Source organism: Aotus nancymaae, unplaced genomic scaffold (genome assembly GCF_030222135.1).
Source record: "Aotus nancymaae isolate 86718 unplaced genomic scaffold, 86718_ANA_hifiasm-v0.15.2.pri h1tg000058l, whole genome shotgun sequence".
NCBI lineage: Eukaryota > Metazoa > Chordata > Mammalia > Primates > Aotidae > Aotus > Aotus nancymaae.
Window position 1 is genome coordinate 17,841,613 of NW_026988472.1, and position 20,683 is coordinate 17,862,295.

Sequence of the window (20,683 nt, forward strand, 5' to 3'; positions counted from 1 at the left end):
AATTCTAAGCCCCAGCACAAATTTGCCAACTCTATTCATCGAGGATTCTTTTGGCTAAATTATTTGAAATTGTACCCTTTGCTTTTATTTGAACAAGTTAGTTGGTACCACCTCTGACCCAGATAATCAATAAACACATCTCTTCATTGATTCACTCATTCATTCACTCATGTTTTTAAAAAATCTATTCATCATGATTGTTTGTCACAAAGAAATTGAGATATAGTTGTATATCGATATTACGCACTTTATGTTCTCTTTAGATGAGTGATACCTTTGAGAGGAAAAGAATGATATATGTTTATATAATAAATTTTTCAGCCCCATGTCTACAAAAAAAATTTTTTTAAATTAGCCGGGTGTGGTGGCATGCATCTGTGGTCCCAGCTACTCAGAAGGCTGCAGAGGAAGGATCACTTGAGCCCAGGAGGCGAAGCCTGCAGTGAACTAAGATTGCACCACTGCACTCCACCCTGGGTGACAGAGTGAGATCCTGTCACAAAATAAATAAGTAAATAGATAGATAAAAATAAATTTCTGCTGAAATAGTAATGTTATTAATATTTTTTTCTTTATAAAACACTAGGCCTTACTTCAGACTCACGACGTAGTGGCACATGAAGTTTACAGTGATGAAGCATTGAGGGTCACACCTCCTCCCACCTCTCCCTATTTAAACGGCGATTCTCCAGAAAGCGCTAACGGAGACATGGATATGGAGAATGTGACCAGAGTTCGGCTGGTACAGTTCCAAAAGAACACAGATGAACCAATGGTAAGTAGGAAAAGAAAGTTTTCAATCCTCTCATAAAATCCCAGCATGAGTTAGATCAGCTAAGTTCAACCTATACTACTAGGAGTTGAGGAAGGAAGGAAGACATGGATAGTTTTAAAGAAATCAGTTTCCAGATCTTCAATTCCCCCATGCCCTTCTTTTCTAGAATTGTTCTGCCTGACACTATGTCTTAGGCATGCTGGTTCTCTTTCTCACCTCTCCTTTCACAATTGCCCTTCAACCAAAAAAAAGGGGACTATACTGGAACATTCCTCTAGAGTGTAAAAACCTTTGGGGCAGCAAAGAAAGAGACAATTTGAAATATTGGTATTGGTATTGAGAAAGAGAATGTCTAGTAACATTGTAAAACTCATCATCCTTTTATAAATCTTATAGTTGCCGGGCGCGGTGGCTCACGCCTGTAATCCCAGCACTTTGGGAGGCCGAGGCGGGTAGATCACGAGGTCAAGAGATCGAGACCATCCCGGTCAACATGGTGAAACCCCGTCTCTACTAAAAATACAAAAAATTAGCTGGGCATGGTGGTGCGTGCCTGTAATCCCAGCTACTCAGGAGGCTGAGGCAGGAGAATTGCCTGAACCCAGGAGGCGGAGGTTGCGGTGAGCCGAGATCGCACCATTGCACTCCAGCCTGGGTAACAAGAGCGAAACTCCGTCTCAAAAAAAAAAAAAAAAATTCTTATAGTTTTCAGATCGTTTGTCTTCAACAGAATTAGAGGAAGATTAATTAAGGAGGCATTCAAAAAACTGAATAACATTGCTGGAATGAAATTTCTTCCATTCCCATCTACCTACTTAATATGAATCAGTTTACTCAGTGCTTGGGAGTAGAGTTGGAATAGAATTGATGCTGATTGCCTCACCATTCTCATAGAATTCTTGTAGATTGAGAAGATCAAGGAAAGGCTCCTTTATGTTAACAGAGCAAGGGGAGTGAGGGGAAGCAGGGGGATACCATTCAGGCAAACCAAACAGCACATATGTAAACCTGGTAGTAAAAAGGCTCTTATCATAGTTTCCCAATAGAAAGAAGGCACCACAGCAGAACTGCAGACAGCAAGGTGAGTGGCTGGAACAGAATCACACAAGTATTGGAAGACATGTTAAGGATTCTGTTTAGTATCTTAAAAACAATGGGAGGCTACTGAAGACTTTTAAGCAGGGAAATAATATCATATTTTTATTTTTGAAGTATCACTCTAGAGAATGTGTGAGAGGGGTCAAGAGTGGATGTACAGAAACCAGTTCAGAGACTGTTATTGCAGTAGTGCAAGGCAGATATGATGGAACTCTGAACTTGAGGGATGGATGTCAAGATGGAAAGAAGTGAACACATTTAAGAAATAATGAAAGAGTAAGTAAAATCAGTAAGCCTTAACAATGGATTGACAATGGGACTGAGGGAGAAGCAAGGATCACGGACAGCCCTTAAGCTTTAGGCTTCTACAACTGAATGGACACTGAGACAGGGAACATCAGATAAGTTCCAAGTTGGAGGAGAAAGTATATCTTTAGAAGAGGAAAAAAAATTCAAATTTATACATTCATATCTTTTTCCTCAGACCATAGAAAAGGGATATTAGGATATAGAAAAACAAATTACCTACTTCTAAAAGTTGCCTTTTAGATTAAGGGAAAAGTTATAAAGCAGTGATCCTATCAACTCTAGACATTTCTGGTCCTAATTCTCATTTAGTAATCTTTGTCAGTTATGCAGTGTTATCTTGCAGCAAACAAGTAGCATGCAGATCACCTCACCCCTTCTGGTACTGTCCAGGCAACTCTTTGGCTTAAGAGCGCAGGCTACAGCAGGTTTTGGGTGTCTTGGGCAAATCGCTTCATGTCAGTGGGCCTCAGTTGGCTCATCTCTAAAAGCATAGTTGACAGGCCGGGCGCGGTGGCTCACGCCTGTAATCCCAGCACTTTGGGAGGCCGAGGCGGGTGGATCACGAGGTCAAGAGATCGAGACCATCCTGGTCAACATGGTGAAACCCCGTCTCTACTAAAAATACAAAAAAATTAGCTGGGCATGGTGGCACGTGCCTGTAATCCCAGCTACTCAGGAGGCTGAGGCAGGAGAATTGCCTGAACCCAGGAGGCGGAGGTTGCGGTGAGCCGAGATCGCACCATTGCACTCCAGCCTGGGTAACAAGAGCAACACTCCGTCTCAAAAAAAAAAAAAAAAAAAAAAAGCATAGTTGACTAAACTAATGTTCCCCAAGATCCCACCTAGCTCTGAAAGTCTAATATTCCATTCATTCGTTTTATATATTCATTCACCAAATATTTTTGAAGTCCCTATTAAGTGCAAATCACTCTTATTAGATGCCAGTGATCTATTGTCAGATAAGACACTGCCCCTTACTGGAGCTCACATTCCACAGGGTTGGCTACATTAAACAAGTAAATTTGTATCTTAGCATAGTTTATTTAACAAGCCTAGTTATGACAGAGCTGGAAAGGAGAGAAAGCTGTGTTGAAGAGGCAGGAAGAACGGGTGATGTTCAGCCAAGCAAAGCAGATAAGAAGGTAAAAGGGACCACAAGAAGGAGGCCTCAAAGTGTCTTGGGATCATTATGTTCTCAAGCAGCCCAATGACAGTTGCTTGATTGTATGAAGATTCACTACATAGAAACATAGACTGAATAAAAGCATAAAACTACATCCTTGAGTTACTTTTTCAGAAAGCATTAAATGGTCTTGAGTCTCCCCTAAAAGTCTCCTTCCAAAAGCTCTTCTGTCTTCTGTGATCTTAGTGAAGATGTGTATTTCTTCTCTTTTTGATAGGTTGCCATGAAAACAGGAATTATTTTATGTGAAATATAAAATATATATTTTCAATAATAGAGTATAAATCTCTAATATATTTAATACAACTTTATTTGCTTTCTTAGTCACTTTATTCAAAGCATTATATTATAGTGCAAGGTATTCCTATATGATCTCTTTTGCTTTTCAGACCCTCTACAATGTGTCCATTCCCCAAGGGTAATATATTCCTATTACACCCTGTGTTTTCCCATTCGTAGCATCATACTTATAATTATTTTTTTTTTATTGACTGAGATCCCCATAGTTGCAAGTGACAAAAACCAAACTTGAACTAGCTTACAAAATAGAGGAAAGACTTATATAAACAAGGGAAAGGCCAGGAGTATAACCTTCCTAATATCCCCCCTCAAACTGGTAGGTTCAGGAGTAGGCACCTAACCCAAGCTATGCCAGTCCCTTCCCTAGAATTTGTGAACTTGGGAACAGAGAGAACATGAATCAATTCCTCTCTACAGAGAAATGTTTGGGGCCTACAGAATAATAAATGTTAACTACAGTTGGTTTGAGGTAAACTTCCCCTGGCCATGAGAGACCCTTTTAGTCTAATTTGCTACTGTACCTAGCAGAGTGCCTGCCTCATAGTAAGTGCATGTTAATGTTGGTTGAATGAATACATAAATCTATTAGTTTCAAGGGTAGAACCTCTATTGTACTATCATTTCCCATATGAAATTAGATTTGACTTGCACACTAATTTACAGCATTTTTCCAGGAACACTTCTCTTAGTTCCACACATGCTGATTGAATGCACAAGTTGGAAATGAAACTTGAATGTTACAATTGAATCTTAGGACTAGAAACATTTTGATAAACCAATTTTTCACATTGCTCGCCTACCACTTCTGAAAACTGCAAAATAGGAACCATGCAAAGTTATAGTTCGTGGAATGGTAGAAATTAAGTTAGAGTATAAAGTGTCAGATATTTTTATGAAGCTTTCCAACAGTGTTATTCTCTAGTGAAAAATAAAAGACGCAGTCCCTACCCTTAATCATCTCAAATTCAAGGCCACTTTCTAGCAAGGGAGCCTGTTAAAAAGTACAGATTTCTGGGCTCCATTCCAGTCCTCCTGAGCTTAAATCTAAAGAGTGGGTTTAAGAGTCAGCATTATTTAAAATTTCCCTGTATGATTCTTAGGATTAATAAGATCTAGTACAAAAAAATATGTTTATAAATGCTTGTTTTTTAATAGTGGATAATCAGAAAACAAAAAGTAATCTGTTGAATAGTATTCTGGCATTAAATATGCCTGTATAATTTTTATTTCTGGCCAAGATAGAGTAACCAGGACCAGATTTATCCTCTCATTTGAAACAACCCAACATATAAAAAACACAGAATCTCATGAAAGAACAGTTTTCAAGATATTAGACATCAGGCAGCTAAGGACAGTGATCTCTTAAGAGACAGGGAACAGCCGGGCACGGTGGCTCACGCCTGTAATCCTAGCACTTTGGGAGGCTGAGGCAGGCAGATCACCTGAGGTCAGGAGTTCAAGACCAGCATGCTCAATATGGTGAAACCCCATCTTTAAATTAAAAAAAAAAAAAATCGAAAAAAAAAAAAAAAAGACCAGAAACAAACAAGGTGACCCATATGAATGCCCCACCATGCTGCCTTGAGGGAATTTCCAGGCTACAGCACAGGGAGAGGAACTAAGGCAGAGTAGGCAGACTCCCTGAATCAAGAGGACAAAGCTGAGAGTCCGGGGGAACCAAAGCAACTAGAGTTCATAGGACAGAGTACTGAAGAGGAGAGAGCTGCACACAGAGAGAACCTCAGATCTGTAGAGGATCTCCCTCAAGTATTCAGCAGAGTATTGATCAGTGCATGTCTGATAGGAAACTTCCCAACACTGAGAAACACCCCAGCATGCTCCACTTTGAATGGAGAAAAAAACAAAGGATTGGAAGGAACAGCGCCTGACACTCACTACTTGTTCCCCCCAGTCAGACTAGAAAAATTTCTAATTCATGGCACATTTGTAGAGTGATCAGGGAAATCTTATCTCTGTAATGAGACGTAATTAGCCCCAAACTGACAACTGCTCCAGACCTGCCTAATGGATCATGAAAGCCAGACCCAAAGGATCAAACTATTTCCAAGTAACCAATCTAAATCTCAGAGCAAAACATAAGAATATTTTTAGGAATACAAAAACATCAAGTGTGCAACAAATTCACAATGTCTGACATCTAATCAAAGATTACTAGGCATGTAAAAAGACCAGAAAGTGTGACCTATTATGTGGAGAATAATCAATCAAAAATTACATAGAACTAACAGATAATAGAATTAGCAGGAAAATATACTATGGGATTAATGGCAGATTAGACATTTCAGAAGAGATTAGTGAACTTGAAGACATAGCAATAAAAACTATCCAAAATGAAACAGCAGGAAAAAGAATTTTTAAAGATTAAAACAGCATCACTGAACTGTGGGACAACTTCAGTCAGCCTAATATATATATGGTTAATTGGAGTTCATGAAGAAGAGAGAGAGGAAAAGAAAGAAGAAATGTTTGAAGAAATAATGACTGAACACATTCTAAACTTGATGAAAACTATAAACCCACAGATCCAAATACCATGGTAAACCCCAAACACAAGAAAAATGAAGAAAACAATACCAAGGTACATCATAACCAAACTGCTTGCAACCTATGGCAAAGAAAATATGAGAAACAGAGCAAAAAGAAAAAAGAAATTGGGAGAGTGAGGCAGGAGAATCGCTTGAGCCTCGTAGGCGGAGGTTGGAGTGAGCCAAGATATTGTGCCACTGCACTGCAGCCTGGGCTTCAGAACAAGACTCCATCTCATTAAAAAAAAAAAAAATGAGAAGAAATTTTACACACAGAGGAACAAAGATAAGGATGACATCAGTGTCTTATCAAAGCACTACAAACAAGAACAGTGTCATATAGTACTAAAAACAAACATTTCTCAACTTAGAATTCTAAACCAAGCAAAGGTATCTTTCAAGAACAAAGGCAAAATAAAAATGTCTTCAGATATACCAAAGCTGAAAGAATTCAGCAGACCCACACTATAAGACCCACAGTATATTTAGGACATTCTTCAGGCAGAAGGAAAATAATAACAGATTGAAATATGAATTTACAAAAAGGGAATAAGGAGCACTGGAAATGATAGCTACATGGGTAAACCTTTAAGTTATTTTTCTTATTACTTCAATCTCTTATAATTGGCAATTAAAAATAACAATATATTTTGGAGTTTATAGTATATGGAAGAATAAAATGTATGACAACAGTAGCACAAAGATCAGGAAGAAAGACATAGAAGTACTATATACTATTGTAAAGTTCTTATACTATATATGAAGTGGCATAACATCACTTGAAGGTACACTGACAAGTTAAAGATAGATGCTATAAACCCTAATACAACCACTAAAACAACAAAATGAAGAGTTGTAGCTAATAACACAAGAGATAAAACAGAATGAAAATAATACAAAGAAAGGCAGAAAAAGACAACATAGAACAGGTGGAACAAATAGAAGTCAAATAGCAAAATATATATTTATACCAAACCGTATCAATCATCATATTCTACTTGTAAAACATGCACTTTATACACAAAGAATAGTTTCAAAGTAAAAAGGTAGAAGCCAGGTTTGGTGGCACATGCCTGTAGTTCCAGCTGCTTGGAAGGCTGAGGGAGGAGGATCACTTGAGCCCAGGAGTTTGAGGATGCAGTGGGCTATGATCACACCACTGTGCTCCAGCCTGGGCAACAGAGTGAGACCTCATCTCTTCAAAAAAAAACCAAGAAGATAGAAAAACATACACTATGATAACATTAATCAAAAGGAAGCTTGAGTAGCTTAGTTTGTATCAAAGTATATTCTCAGACCACACTGGGATTAAATTAGACATGAATAACAGAGAGAGAAATCTCTAAGTACTTGAAAACTAAATAACACAATTCTAACTAACCCATGGATTAAAGGAAATCAAAAGGGAAATTAAAAAGTATTTTGTAGTGAATTAAAATGGACCACAGTATATCAGAATTTGCAAGATACCACTAAAGCAGTACTTAAAGAGAAATATGTACCGTTAAACACCTATATTGGAAAAGAAGAAACATCTCAAATCAAAGACTGCAGCTTATACCTTAACAGTAACTAGGACAAAAAGGAGTAAATTAAACCCAAAATGAGTAGAAGAGAAGAAGTAATAAAGATCAAAGTGGAAATTAATGAAATAGAAAACAGAAAGCAATAAAGTATCAATAAAATGAAAAATACTTTTTCTTTGGGAAGATTAGACTGATGAGAAAAATGACTGTGCAATCAGGGGGAAAAAAGACATGAATTACCAATATCAGGCCTGAAAGCAGGGGCATCACTACAGAGTCTACAGATATAAAAAGGATGATAAGGAAATAAGCAGATTTATGCCAATAAATTCAACAACTTAGATAAAATGGAAAAATTCCCTGGAAGACAGAAACTGCTAAAGCTCATTTAAGAAGGAATAAACTGAATTGCCCTGTACTATTTGAAAATTGAATTTGTAGTTAAAAGCTATCCCTCAAAGAAAACCCCAGGCCAAGATGGCTTCACTGGTAAATTCTATCAAACATACAATAGAGAAATAATACCAATTCTATACAAACTATTTCCAAAACATTGAAAAAGAATGAATTTTTCCCAGCTCATTCTAGAAAGCCAGCATTACCCTGATACCAAAACCAGATAAGACATTACAAACAAAGAAAACTACAGACTAGTATTCTTCATGAATATAGATGTAAAAATTCTAAACAAAACATTAGCAAAGCAAATCCAACAATATATGAAAATGTTAATATGTGCTCACTTCAGCAGTACATATACTAAAATATAAATAGTACAGAAAATATTATCCTGGCCTCTGTATAAGTATGATACACAAATGCATGAAGTGTTCCAGATCTTAAAAAAAAAAAAATATATATATATATATATATGTTATGATCAAATGATGATTAACCCAGGAATACAGCTTTACTTATAATAGCCCAAACCAGGAAACAATTCAGTGGGTGAGTGGATAAACTGATATGTTCATACAGTGGAATACCACTCAGGAAGAACAAAGAATGAATTACTAATACATGCAACAACATGGTAGAATCTAAAAATAATTATGCTGAGTGAAAAAAGCAACAAAAAGGAGTTCATACTGTATGATTTCATTTAGGTACGTGCAAACAAATCTGTAGTCAACAAAAGTTGACTGTATCAGTGTTTGACTGGTCAACAACTATATTATCAGCTTTTTGATTGTCATATTAGTAGTTGCTTAGGGATCTGGCAGGGAGGGCATGGAGTGATGGGAGAATATTACCAACGAGCATGAGGAACCTTTTGGGAATGATAGATATATCACTATCCTGATTGTGGCAATAGTTTCATACATATGTCAAACTTATCAAATTGTATACTTTAAATATGTGTATGTCAATTATATATCAATAAAAATTGTTTTTTAAAATAATAGACAATATTAAAAATAGAGCAACAGGGAAAATAATCATAATTAGAAAATTTAAAAGCACTATTGGCCCACCATGGTGACTCACACCTGTAATACCAGCATTTCGGGAGGCCAAAGCAGGTGGATCACTTGAGGTCAGCAATTCAAAACCAGCCTGGCCAACATAGTGAACCATCTCTTTCCTTATCCTCGTCTCTACTAAAAATTCAAAAATTAGCTTGGCATGGTGGCAGGCACCTTTAATCCCAGCTACTCAGGAGGCTGAGGCAAGAGAATCACTTGAACCCTGGAGGTGGAGGTAGCAGTGAGCTGCAATTCTGCCACTGCACTCCAGCCTGGGTTACGGAATGAGACTCTGTCTCCAAAAAAAAAAAAAAAAAACGTGTATTAAAAGCACTATATAAAATATATGTATACTATTATAGCAATCAAAAATAGTATTTTTGTCATGGAGCAGTTTTGTGTGTGTGGTATACTGGATGGTCTTCATTTTCCCTATTTAATGTTTTTCAACTTTGGTAATTAAAATTATCTAATGCAAAATCACAAATATTATGAGAAGTACTGCCAAAATACTTTTACTGAACTTTTTTTTCTTTTATACAGGGAATCACTTTAAAAATGAATGAACTAAATCATTGTATTGTTGCAAGAATTATGCATGGGGGCATGATTCACAGGCAAGGTAAGTTTCATATATATTTCTTTGCCTTCCTTAACTTTTTTCCCTGTAGCCTAGTGAAGAAAATGTTTTTGTTTGTTTGTTTTGTTTTTGAGATAGGTTCTCACTATGTTGCTTCAACTGGTCTTGAGCTCCTAAGTGCAAGCAATCCTCCCATCTCCGCTTTCCACAGGTGTATGCCATCACACTCAGCTAAGAAAGTATAAAGGATACATATAAAAGATCTTTTAAAATCATCTTTCATTTTAATCATTATTGGCCTCCATTGGTTCTTATTCATCTGCACATGCTCCAGCATGTAGATAATGAAGGGAGAGCATATTAGAGTTGTGTTAGCTGGAACATCTCTGTATCACTGTTAGATTATGACTTATTAAGAGACCATGAGAGATAAAGCAAAGTATCACACTGGGCCTCAAGATGTAGGGGAGACATGTGTTCTAGAATACAAGATATATGTAAATAAATAAGTGTTTAAGAACTGTTCTCTCATTCGTTTGGGAATTAGATACACTATTTATAAATTAGGACATCATAGAGTTAAATAATAATACAAAAATAAATGGTAAGAGATGTTAAATCAATGATTAAATTATTAATGCCTGCCATAGTGCAGTCATTCTGTGGAAAGAATTCACTAAGAACTGAAATAGACAAAGAATAATGTAGGGGTTTTTTGAGACAGAGTCTAGCTCAATTGTCCAGACTAGAGTGCAATGGCACAATCTTGGCTCACTGCAACCTCTGCCTCCTGGGCTCAAGCAGTTCTCCCACCTCAGCCTCCCAAGTATCTGGGACTACAGGTGCACATCACCATGCCCAGCTAACTTTTGACATTTTTGTAGAGGTTGGGTTTTACCAGGTTGTCCAGGCTGGTCTCAAATTCCTGAGCTTAAGCAATCCGCCTGCCTCCTCCCAAAGTGCTGGGATTATAGCCATGAGCTACCATGCCCAGCTCAAAGAATGATTTTTTAAGAAGATGCATCTTCAGTTAACTCTCAAAGATGGGCAGGGTTTGGACATGTGGATTTAGGCTTTTCTTTGAAAGGACTGAGTTATATGCACTAGTATTCAGAGGATATTCCAAAAATGATTCTTCTAGCAGACTCTTTCTTTGAGATAGGGTTATTTTTGTACTTAACACCTCTTTCCTTACCCCCAGAGAGCGAGAAGTAACACCCTAAGCATTTTAGTGCCTTATTCTCTTGAGAATAAGAGGAGACCACTGTGTACACAAGATGGTATCTGGCATCATTGCTGCTTTCAGAGGAATATTTATAGGCATAGAGAGTGTACAGCACTCCCACAGGAGGATATTTGGTTTTAGATTCCAGTATGTATTTTTTGTTTGCTATTTTTAATAATTTTTTATATATTCAGTAAAGCTACAACATCATTATTTCTTTAACTTCTCTTTGTTATATTACTGCACTGGCTAGGACCTGAAGTCTTTCAAGGAGTGGTATAGTAGACATCCTGTCCTATTCTTGTTTTTAAAAGGAATCTAAAATTAACTGGGCTTGGTGGTGCTTGCCTATAATCCCAGCTACTCAGGAAGCTGAGGTGGAAGGATTGCTCGAACCCGGGAGTTCAAGGCTATCGTGAGCTATGATCACGCCACTACACTCCAGCTTGGGTGTCAGAGAGACCTTGTCTCTAGAAAAAAAAAATGTTTTTTTAAAAAGGAATCTTTCCAATATTTATTCTTTAAGAATAATGCAGATGTTTAGTACATATCTTTTATTAGGGCTAGGGAAATTCCTTTATATTTTAGTTGCTAAGCATTTTAATTGTGAATGGGTTTTGAATTTAATCAAATGCTTTTTCAGTAGAGATGAAAAATCTACTGACACGATCATTTGTTTTTTGGCTTTTATCTGTTAATGTGGTGAATGTCTTTTAAAGATTTCCTAATGAAAAACCACCCTTGCATTTCTCAGATAAACTCAGCTTAATCATTACATATTATCTTTTTTATATACTGCCCTACTGTCTGCTAATGTTTCCTTTATAAGATCTCGATATTTACATTTATGAGTGAGACTGGCCTGTGGTTAATTTTCCTCTCTTGTATTTCTCTGTCTGATTAGTTTCAAAGTTATATTTACCTCATACAATGACTTGGAGAGTATTCTCTCTTCAATTCTCTGAAAGCCTTTATATAATATTGGAATGATTTGTATCTTGAAAGTTTGGCAGTACTTGCCTATAAAAGTATGAGAGCCTGGTGTTTTGGTTTTTAGTTTTAAGAAAGTTTTATTTTTGTTTTTTAACAACTACTTCAATTTATAAGGCCATCCAGGCTTTCTATTTCTTGAGTGAGTTTTGGTAAACTACATTTTCCTAAAAAATCTAAGTTTTAAAATATTGCAGAGAGCTTCTTCATGGTATTCTCTCACCTTTTTATTCTCTACCGTCTTTGTCATTGTGTCCCCTGTTCATTTCTAATATTGTTTATTTGTACCTACTCTTTTTTTCTTGATCAACCTTGCCAGAGGTTTGTTCAGAAACCCCTCTGGGTTTGGTTCATTCTCTTCATTGTATGTTTATTTTCTGTTTCACTGTTTTATGACCTAATTTTTATTATCTCCTTTTTTAAATTTTCTATTGGTTTTGGCTAACTTTACAAATTTCACACATATGCATGTATTTCATTTATTTTCAGTCTTTCTTTTTTTATTCTTTTTTCGAGACAAGGTCTCGCTCCATTGGCCAGGCTAGAGTGCAGTAGCATAATCATAGCTCACTGCAACCTCAAACTCCTGGGCTCAAGTAATCCTCCTGTCTCAGCCTCCTGAGTTAGGACTACAGGCAACCATACCCAGTAATTTTTTTAATACTTTGTAGAGATAGAGTCTTGCTTTGTTGCCCAGGCTGGTCTCCAGCTCCTGGGCCTCCAATGATCTTCTCCCCTCACCCTCCCAAAGCACTGAAGTTATAGACATGAGCCACCATGCCCAGCCTTCTTCCTTTTTTTTTTTTTCTGAGACAGAGTCTCTCTCTGTCACCCAGGCTGGAGTACAGTGGCACAGCCTCTGCTCACTGCAACCTCTGCCTCCCAGGTTCAAGCAGTTCTGCCTCAGCCTCCTGAGTAGCTGGGATTACAGGTGCCCACCACCACGCCTGGCTAATTTTTGTATTTTTTTTTATTTGCATTTTAGGTTTAGGGGTACATGTGAAGAACATGCAAGATTGTTGCATAGGTACACACATGGCAGTGTGATTTGCTGCCTTCCTCCCCATCACCTATATCTGGCATTTCTCCCCATGCTATCTCTCCCCTACTCCCTACCCCCCACAGTCCCTCCCCTATTTCCCCCCGACAGACCCCAGTGTGTGATGCTCCCCTCCCTGTGTCCATGTGTTCTCATTGTTCAACACCCACCTACGAGGGAGAACATGCGGTGTTTGATTTTGTGTTCTTGCGTCAGTTTGCTGAGAATGATGGTTTCCAGGTTCATCCATGTCCCTACAAAGGACGAACTCATCGTTTTTGATGGCTGCGTAATATTCCGTGGTGTATATGTGCCACATTTTCCCTGTCCAGTCTATCATCAATGGGCATTTGGGTTGGTTCCAAGTCTTTGCTATTGTAAACAGTGCTGCAATGAACATTCGTGTGCATGTGTCCTTATAGTAGAACGATTTATAATCCTTTGGATATATGCCCAGTAATGGGATTGCTGGGTCAAATGGAATTTCTATTTCTAGGTCCTTGAGGAATCGCCACACTGTCTTCCACAGTGGTTGAACTAATTTACACTCCCACCAACAGTGTAAAAGTGTTCCTATTTCTCCACATCCTCTCCAGCATCTGTTGTCTCCAGATTTTTTAATGATTGCCATTCTGACTGGCGTGAGATGGTATCTCAATGTAGTTTTGATTTGCATTTCTCTAATGACCAGTGATGATGAACATTTTTTCATATGTTTGTTGGCCTCATGTATGTCTTCTTTTATAAAGTGTCTGTTCATATCCTTTGCCCACTTTTGAATGGGCTTGTTTTTTTCTTGTAAATCTGTTTTGGTTCTTTGTAGATTCTGGATGTTAGCCCTTTGTCAGATGGGTAGATTGCAAAACTTTTTTCCCATTCTGTTGGTTGCCGATTCACTCTAATGACTGTTTCTTTTGCCATGTAGAAGCTGTGGAGTTTGATTAGTTCCCATTTGTCTATTTTGGCTTTTGTTGCCAATGCTTTTGGTGTTTTGGTCATGAAGTCCTTGCCTATGCCTATGTCCAGAATGGTTTTTGCCTAGGTTTTCTTCTAGGGTTTTTATGGTGTTAGGTCTTATGTTTAAGTCATCTGGAGTTAATTTTAGTGTAAGGTGTCAGGAAGGGGTCCAGTTTCTGCTTTCTGCACATGGCTAGCCAGTTTTCCCAACACCATTTATTAAACGGGGACTCCTTTCCCCATTGCTTGCTTTTGTGAGGTTTGTCAAAGATTGGATGGTTGTAGATGTGTGGTGTTGCCTCCGAGGCCTCTGTTCTGTTCCATTGGTCTATATCTCTGTTTTGGTACCAGTACCACACTGTTTTGATTACTGTAGCCTTGTAGTATAGTTTGAAATCTGGTAGTGTGATGTCTCCCACTTTGTTCTTTTTGCTTAGAATTGACTTGGCTATGCGGGCTCTCTTTTGGTAATTTTTGTATTTTTAGTAGAGATAGGGTTTTACCATATTGGCCAGGCTGGTCTCAAACTCCTGACCTCATGATCCACCCACCTCACCCTCCCAAAGTGCTGGGATTACAGGTGTGAGCCAACGTGCCTGGCCCAGCCTTCTTTTCTAATATGTGCATTTAAGACTAAACGCTCCCTCTAAGTACTGTCTTAACTTATCCCACCAGTTTTGATATGAAGCATTTTTAGAACTCAGTTCTAAGTTTTTTTACATTTCATTATGATATTTTCACTGACCCATAAGTTATTTAGAATTGTTTGTTACATTTTACACTTAACAGGATTTTCTGTATATCCTTTTGTAATGTACTTCTAACTTAATTGCATTGTGGTCAGAGAATGTGATGTGTATGACACCATCTCTTTGAGGTTTGTTGAGACTTGCTTGATGGCATAGCACTTTAATCATTTTTATAAATGGCCCACATGTACTTAAGATGAATGTTATTCTTTAATTGTTGCATGCAGAGTTCTCTTTTTGTAATGAAGCCAGGTCAGTATGTAAATTTATGCACAATTTATAAATCAGGAAGCAAAATTGTAAATAACACTCTAAGCATTGGTTCTTGGTCATTTCTTTCTAGCTGAAGTATTAAAAGATGCTGAAATGCCTACGAAAAGATTAAATTATGTTTAATAGAAGTTTGCTGTTATGTAGATATTATCATATCACAACTCTTGGAAAATTAACAACCTTTATATCATATCTGGCAGATAACAATACCAGCAGACAACTGACATGGTGCTTGGTATGTGCCAAGAACAGTTCTAAGCCTTCTGCATATATTAAATTTGTTTAGTCCTTAAAACAATCCTATGAGATGAGTACTGTTTTCATCTCCATTTTACAAATGTGAAAACTGAGGTATAGAGAGTTTCAGTAACTTATCCAAGATCTTAAAGCTAGTAAGCAAGGAAGCTGGAATTTGAACCCAGGCAGTTTGGATCCAGAAGCCACACTTTTAAACTACTATGCATACCGCCTCTCTCAGAAAAATAAACGGATTTCTGCAGCCATCCATCAAAACTGTGCCTTCCCCAAGTAGATATATCTGTTTTGATGAGTTTACTATATGAGTTAAATAATTCTGTTGCAACCAGACTTGTTCCTATCTCTGAAATATTGGCCCTCAATATTCAACTTAGTTTTTAAAAATTACATTGCTGCCTCTGCATTTTGTTACTGTAAAAGCATGTATCATTTCATGTTTATAATGCTATGTAATTTCTTAGGTACACTTCATGTTGGTGATGAAATTCGAGAAATCAACGGCATCAGTGTGGCTAACCAAACAGTGGAACAGCTGCAAAAAATGCTTGTAAGTAAATGAAAGTTTTCCTTTTCTAAAATTGACTTTTACTTTGTTAGCTAGTTTTTAAATACACAAATGAGGAGTATACTTTTATAACCAGAGAATTTCTGATACCATATTTATATGAACTTGAACTTAATATAACATTCATAAAACTGACAGCTAGAACAATGTTGACGTACAATAAAGTTTACAAACATTTTGCCTGTCTTTAGCAGTGCAGGCTTCAATGCTCTCCTTTTATCCTTTGTCTCCTGTTTCTTCCTAAGCAGATGTTTAAAGAAAACCTTTTCATGGTTTATACATGTGAACTAGTTTCTCACTGACCTCTCAACTTTCCTGACATCAGCAATGTCAGAAACCTCTTTTGTGTTGAGCTGAGTCATAGCCAGCTGTTGTGGATTTCTCTACAGCATAGAAGGGAGGAACGTCACAGTAGACTAGGCCATTTTTGACCATACATATCCAAAATCTGTATTCAAATTAGGCTTTGGATTTAAAAAAAAAAAAAAAAGGCAAAATGACAGCCCTTGTTCATTGTCATAGCAAGCAGAGGTGTTTTGGGTCTCTGGTCCCTTTTCCCACTGCAGGGTAGTAGCCCCCAGGTTATGAATACCTATTAAGTATGAAATAAGCTTCACAGATTCACCACAATTTTTTTTTAAAACCCAAAATTAATAAGTAAAAAGTGGCTGGGCATGGTGGCTCACACTTATAATCCTAGCACTTTGGGAAGCCAAGGTAGGCTAATCACCTGAGGTCAGGAATTCTAGACCAGCCTGGCCAACATGGTGAAACCTCATCTCTACTAAAAATATAAAAATTAGCTGGGTGTGGTGGCACTTGCCTGTAATCCCAGCTACCTAGGAGGCTGAGGCAGGAGAATCACCAGAACTTGGAAGGCAGAGGTGGCAGTGAACAGAGATGGCGCCACTGCACTCCAACCTGGACAGCAGAGTGAGACTCCATCTTAAAAATAAATAAATAAATAAATAAAAATTCTAGAAAAACTTTAAAAAAAGCAAATGTTATGGGGTACACCATCATAATGTGGCATACTCGATATAATTTTCATGTTAATTACCTAGTCTGTTGTCTAATTCAATGTATAATCACTTTTGAAAGGCATGTCACTTAGAAAGTTTTGTATTCACGTCTATAAAAAGGTAACCATTAAAGATCTGTGAGACCATTGCTGTATGAGCCAGGCAATCGGCCTTGACTTTGCTGGGCTTTTCCCAGGAACTTCCTCTACTGTGAATGCTAGCAGTCCCTGCTTCATGACTAGGTTTCATTTTCCTGCTATGTGCTCTAAGATGGCTTGTACTAATTGTCCCCACATGTTTTGAGTAGCTTCTTACTTGGTTTTATGTACTTATTTATTTGTAAGAAAACTTCTTTTTTTTTTCCCACCAGAGGGAAATGCGGGGGAGTATTACCTTCAAGATTGTGCCAAGTTACCGCACTCAGTCTTCGTCCTGTGAGGTAATGACTCTAACAAACCATTCCCCATCTCCTCTCAGTTCTTAACTAACTGTCTGCTGATGGCTGAATGTTTTTGCTTTCTGGGAAATTGTTTCTGCCTGTGCTGTTAGATCACTGCACACCAATTTTACAACAAAGATAACGGAACAGAGTAGGTCCCATCCACCTACTCAACCCTGCTTCCATGTGGATCCCCTCAGCACTTGAAGTTTTTGCAGGCTGAAATCTGAGCAAAATGTAAAGAAGTTTCAAATAATGACATAAGGCTTAATAAGGAAAAAACGGAGTCTGTGAGGGAAAAAACTAAAGGGTATAATTGCAATAATATTTCCAGGAAGTTCATTCACTTCCCTTGTTGAGAAATCGCATAGATAGTTCTTCTTTCCAAGAATCTGAGAAGCGATCGATTTCTGTTGAGATAGAGTTGTTCATATAATTGTGACAGGTCTCTAGATGGAAGTTAAGTCTGCAATGAATTGATAATTGACTTCACTAGAGGGAAATAGGATTTTGCAACCCTTTGTAAAATTGTTTAAATTTAGAATGGTATGTGATTTGTAAACAAGTAAGTTTTCTAGAGTAATGTAGCCCCAAAGTTTCTTTCTTAAAATAGGTTTATCCAATAGAAATTATAGTTCTTCCAACCTATATTATTCAGTTTCATGTTGGTTATTAAATGAGATTCAAAAATCTGTTCTTTTTATATTGGATCTATAAATGGGTATAAATGCTATCATCCTTTGGTCATTGCACGTTCAACTCAAGTGTTATTTATTGAAGCTTGTTCTTTCATGTGCATCTTCTAAGAATGTGTGCATCAATATGAAGTACACATTTCCTAAAGTTAATTTTTAAGACTGACAGGTAACTTATTGGATTTGTACTTAGAAGAATCTGAGAGAAAAGTTGTAATACTTCTAGTCTCTAGTGATGGTATAAATTTCATAAGAAAAATCAGAGGCTTCCTATTTTTTTAAAGCCTATTCAAGATACATATTAAAATGGGTAGTTTTGTCAAGCATATTTTTGGTGAGCCACGACAATTGAGGTGTCCGTTATAATGGGTCTTGAGCTCCTCTTGGTGGCTTTTTATGGAACTTCAATTAATAGTGTATTTCAAAAGGAAATACAAAATTGCTTCAGTTCCAGGATTCAGAGTATTGAAATTTGTTACCTAGAACACAAATGTTGCTGAGAAACAAAGAACGTCACACTTAACATTTTATGTAAATAATTTTAATATTCTAGAATTACAGATGTCCTCATACAATTTCTCATCTGTTGAAGAAATTTAGTAAATACAGTTGATTTTTGTCTTTTTGGCTAACCAGAAGGTACTGCTAGTTATTAATATAATATAAGTTTTTCTTTTGTTTTTTAAGTGGTTGAAGTAGTTTGGTGTGTAACCAGTATCATGCATATAAATTCTATGTTTTTGAGTAAGAAGAATCCCTCTTACCTTCTTTGCCTTTGAATAGTAGAAAAAATAATACTTGTCTTCTAGCTCCACCTCCACCCTTTTTGGCCCTCCTGTTCTCCGGCAGGATTAAAGTTTGTGGTTGGACTGTTCCCAGCTAGGGCAACACTTGCAAAAAGCAAACAAACAAACAAAGAAGGCTCTCTGACCACCTGCAACTGCATCTCCGAGACCCTTGGTTAAAGAGTAGACCCCTGTCCCTCACCCTGGTCCTACTAACTTGAGTCTCTGTGGGTGGCACCTGGAGATCAGTCTTGCTCACTAACATATGAGAATGCTCTTCTAAGGGATCTCATTACCTTTAAGGCTGACAGGTTCTAGAAATGCTCTTCAATCATCTAGGGAAAAAAAACAAATGTCTTTTAAAGAGACATGTACATTTCTAAGGCTTAAAAGAACTCTACAAAAGCAAAAACTAAAAAGTACTTATTTCCTTCCTCTCCTTGTACTTATCGTTAAAGTTGATTTGGACAGTAAGGGAATGGAGCCTGGAAAATATTTTGAGTGTGTAGAATAGTAGAGAGAAAGCAAGCGATGGAGGAGCCTGGATATAGAAAGAGTGGCTGTGGCTCCTAGGATCTTTGCCAGAAGAGTAATATTGTTTTAGGCTTGAGATTATTGTTTTAATCAATCTGCTAAAATGGTCTTAAAAAAAGATTTCTTCTCTGATGTGTATCTCTTTTACCCTTACTAGTAATAATATTTATTCTATGATAGAAAGATTCTGAGGTGATTATAACATGTGAAATCTTAGGTTTGTTTCTCTTCAGATTGAGTCAGTAATTCTTGACAGTGAGGTACTAAAAATTATTAAATATTTTTCAAACCTAATTTTTAATAAAAATTAGACATTTGGGATCTTCAGCACAATAAGTTTATAGTGATATTTGTCATCTTATACTTGACAGGGTTTTAATATCAAGTCACTCTTCTGGGTCTCATTAAAAGAAAGAAAAGGTTATAGAATGTTAGAGATAGGAAAGAATTGATTAATGAATGACACGGTCATCACTTACAATATGTGAATCTTCGAACTGCAAAATTTTTTTCATACTTCTGTGAAATCAGCAAGCAAGTCAGTATGGCACCTATACAGCTCAAACCTCAAAGGAAATGGTTGTCAGACTGTGGTTGTAACTGTTGATGTAAATATCTCTGTGTTTCTGTGCTGGTGTTCTATGTTAATGAACCTTGTGTCTTATTTCAGAGAGATTCCCCCTCCACTTCCAGACAGTCCCCAGCTAATGGTCATAGCAGCACTAACAATTCTGTTTCGGTAAGAACTTTAGCTCCACACAACAAAGTGTGACAATTTTGTTGGTGCTCACCTGCCATGAGTGTTCTAGTTATATGTGTTCAGTGGAAATAGTGTCTTCTGCTGATGTACAAGGCTACTACAGCTACAATGCACTTTACTCCTGGAAAATCTTTTTCAACACTTCCTTCTCATTAAAAAGCCCCTTCAGTAGTTAAATTTGAAGAAACGTAGCTCAAGACTGCCTTGGTCATTCTAAAAATATTTCTATACCACCCCACTCATATGTATGACTTTCCTCAAACCTATGCAAAGGATGTAAATAGAAATTTGTTTAAACTTCTAAATATTTTTTATTTTGAAAAAGATAAATGTAAGAATTTTTTAGAGTAGGCATTTGGGTATTCTTGGGCTTTGTAGTTTTCTACTCTGAGTGATATCAGCAACATGTTATAGTTTCCGCTATCTAAGTTTACGAATTGGTGTGCCCTCTGTTATTGTGGTACGTGCACATATTTTTGTGAATTATAAGCCTTGCCTGGATATGAAAAGCAAAAAGAACTGGCTTCAAACTGCACTTAAGCCACGCTGTTATCACATCTTTAACACAAAGTACTTTATATTTGACTTGAACGTGGAGTTTTAAATTTT

At 37.1% G+C, this 20,683-nt stretch overlaps 1 protein-coding gene and 1 non-coding gene across 14 annotated transcripts in view; both read left to right on the forward strand.

Annotated features, from left to right (window-relative positions):
- Nucleotides 1–20,683, forward strand: part of CASK (calcium/calmodulin dependent serine protein kinase) — a 427,869-nt gene that overhangs the window by 371,346 nt on the left and 35,840 nt on the right. For 8 of the 13 annotated variants that reach the window (XM_012448141.2, XM_012448142.2, XM_012448146.2 and 5 more), the window contains 5 exons: nt 587–775; nt 9,747–9,825; nt 15,736–15,821; nt 17,232–17,300; nt 19,985–20,053. In XM_012448141.2, the coding sequence (XP_012303564.1) occupies nt 587–775; nt 9,747–9,825; nt 15,736–15,821; nt 17,232–17,300; nt 19,985–20,053 (492 nt within the window). The remainder of the gene's footprint in view (nt 1–586; nt 776–9,746; nt 9,826–15,735; nt 15,822–17,231; nt 17,301–19,984; nt 20,054–20,683) is intronic. The other 5 variants (XM_012448153.3, XM_012448151.2, XM_012448149.3 and 2 more) reach the window with 1 other exon arrangement.
- On the forward strand, nt 8,473–8,579 carry LOC135269977 (U6 spliceosomal RNA). Its single transcript, XR_010338208.1, has one exon. It is a non-coding gene; the product is annotated as a U6 spliceosomal RNA (small nuclear RNA).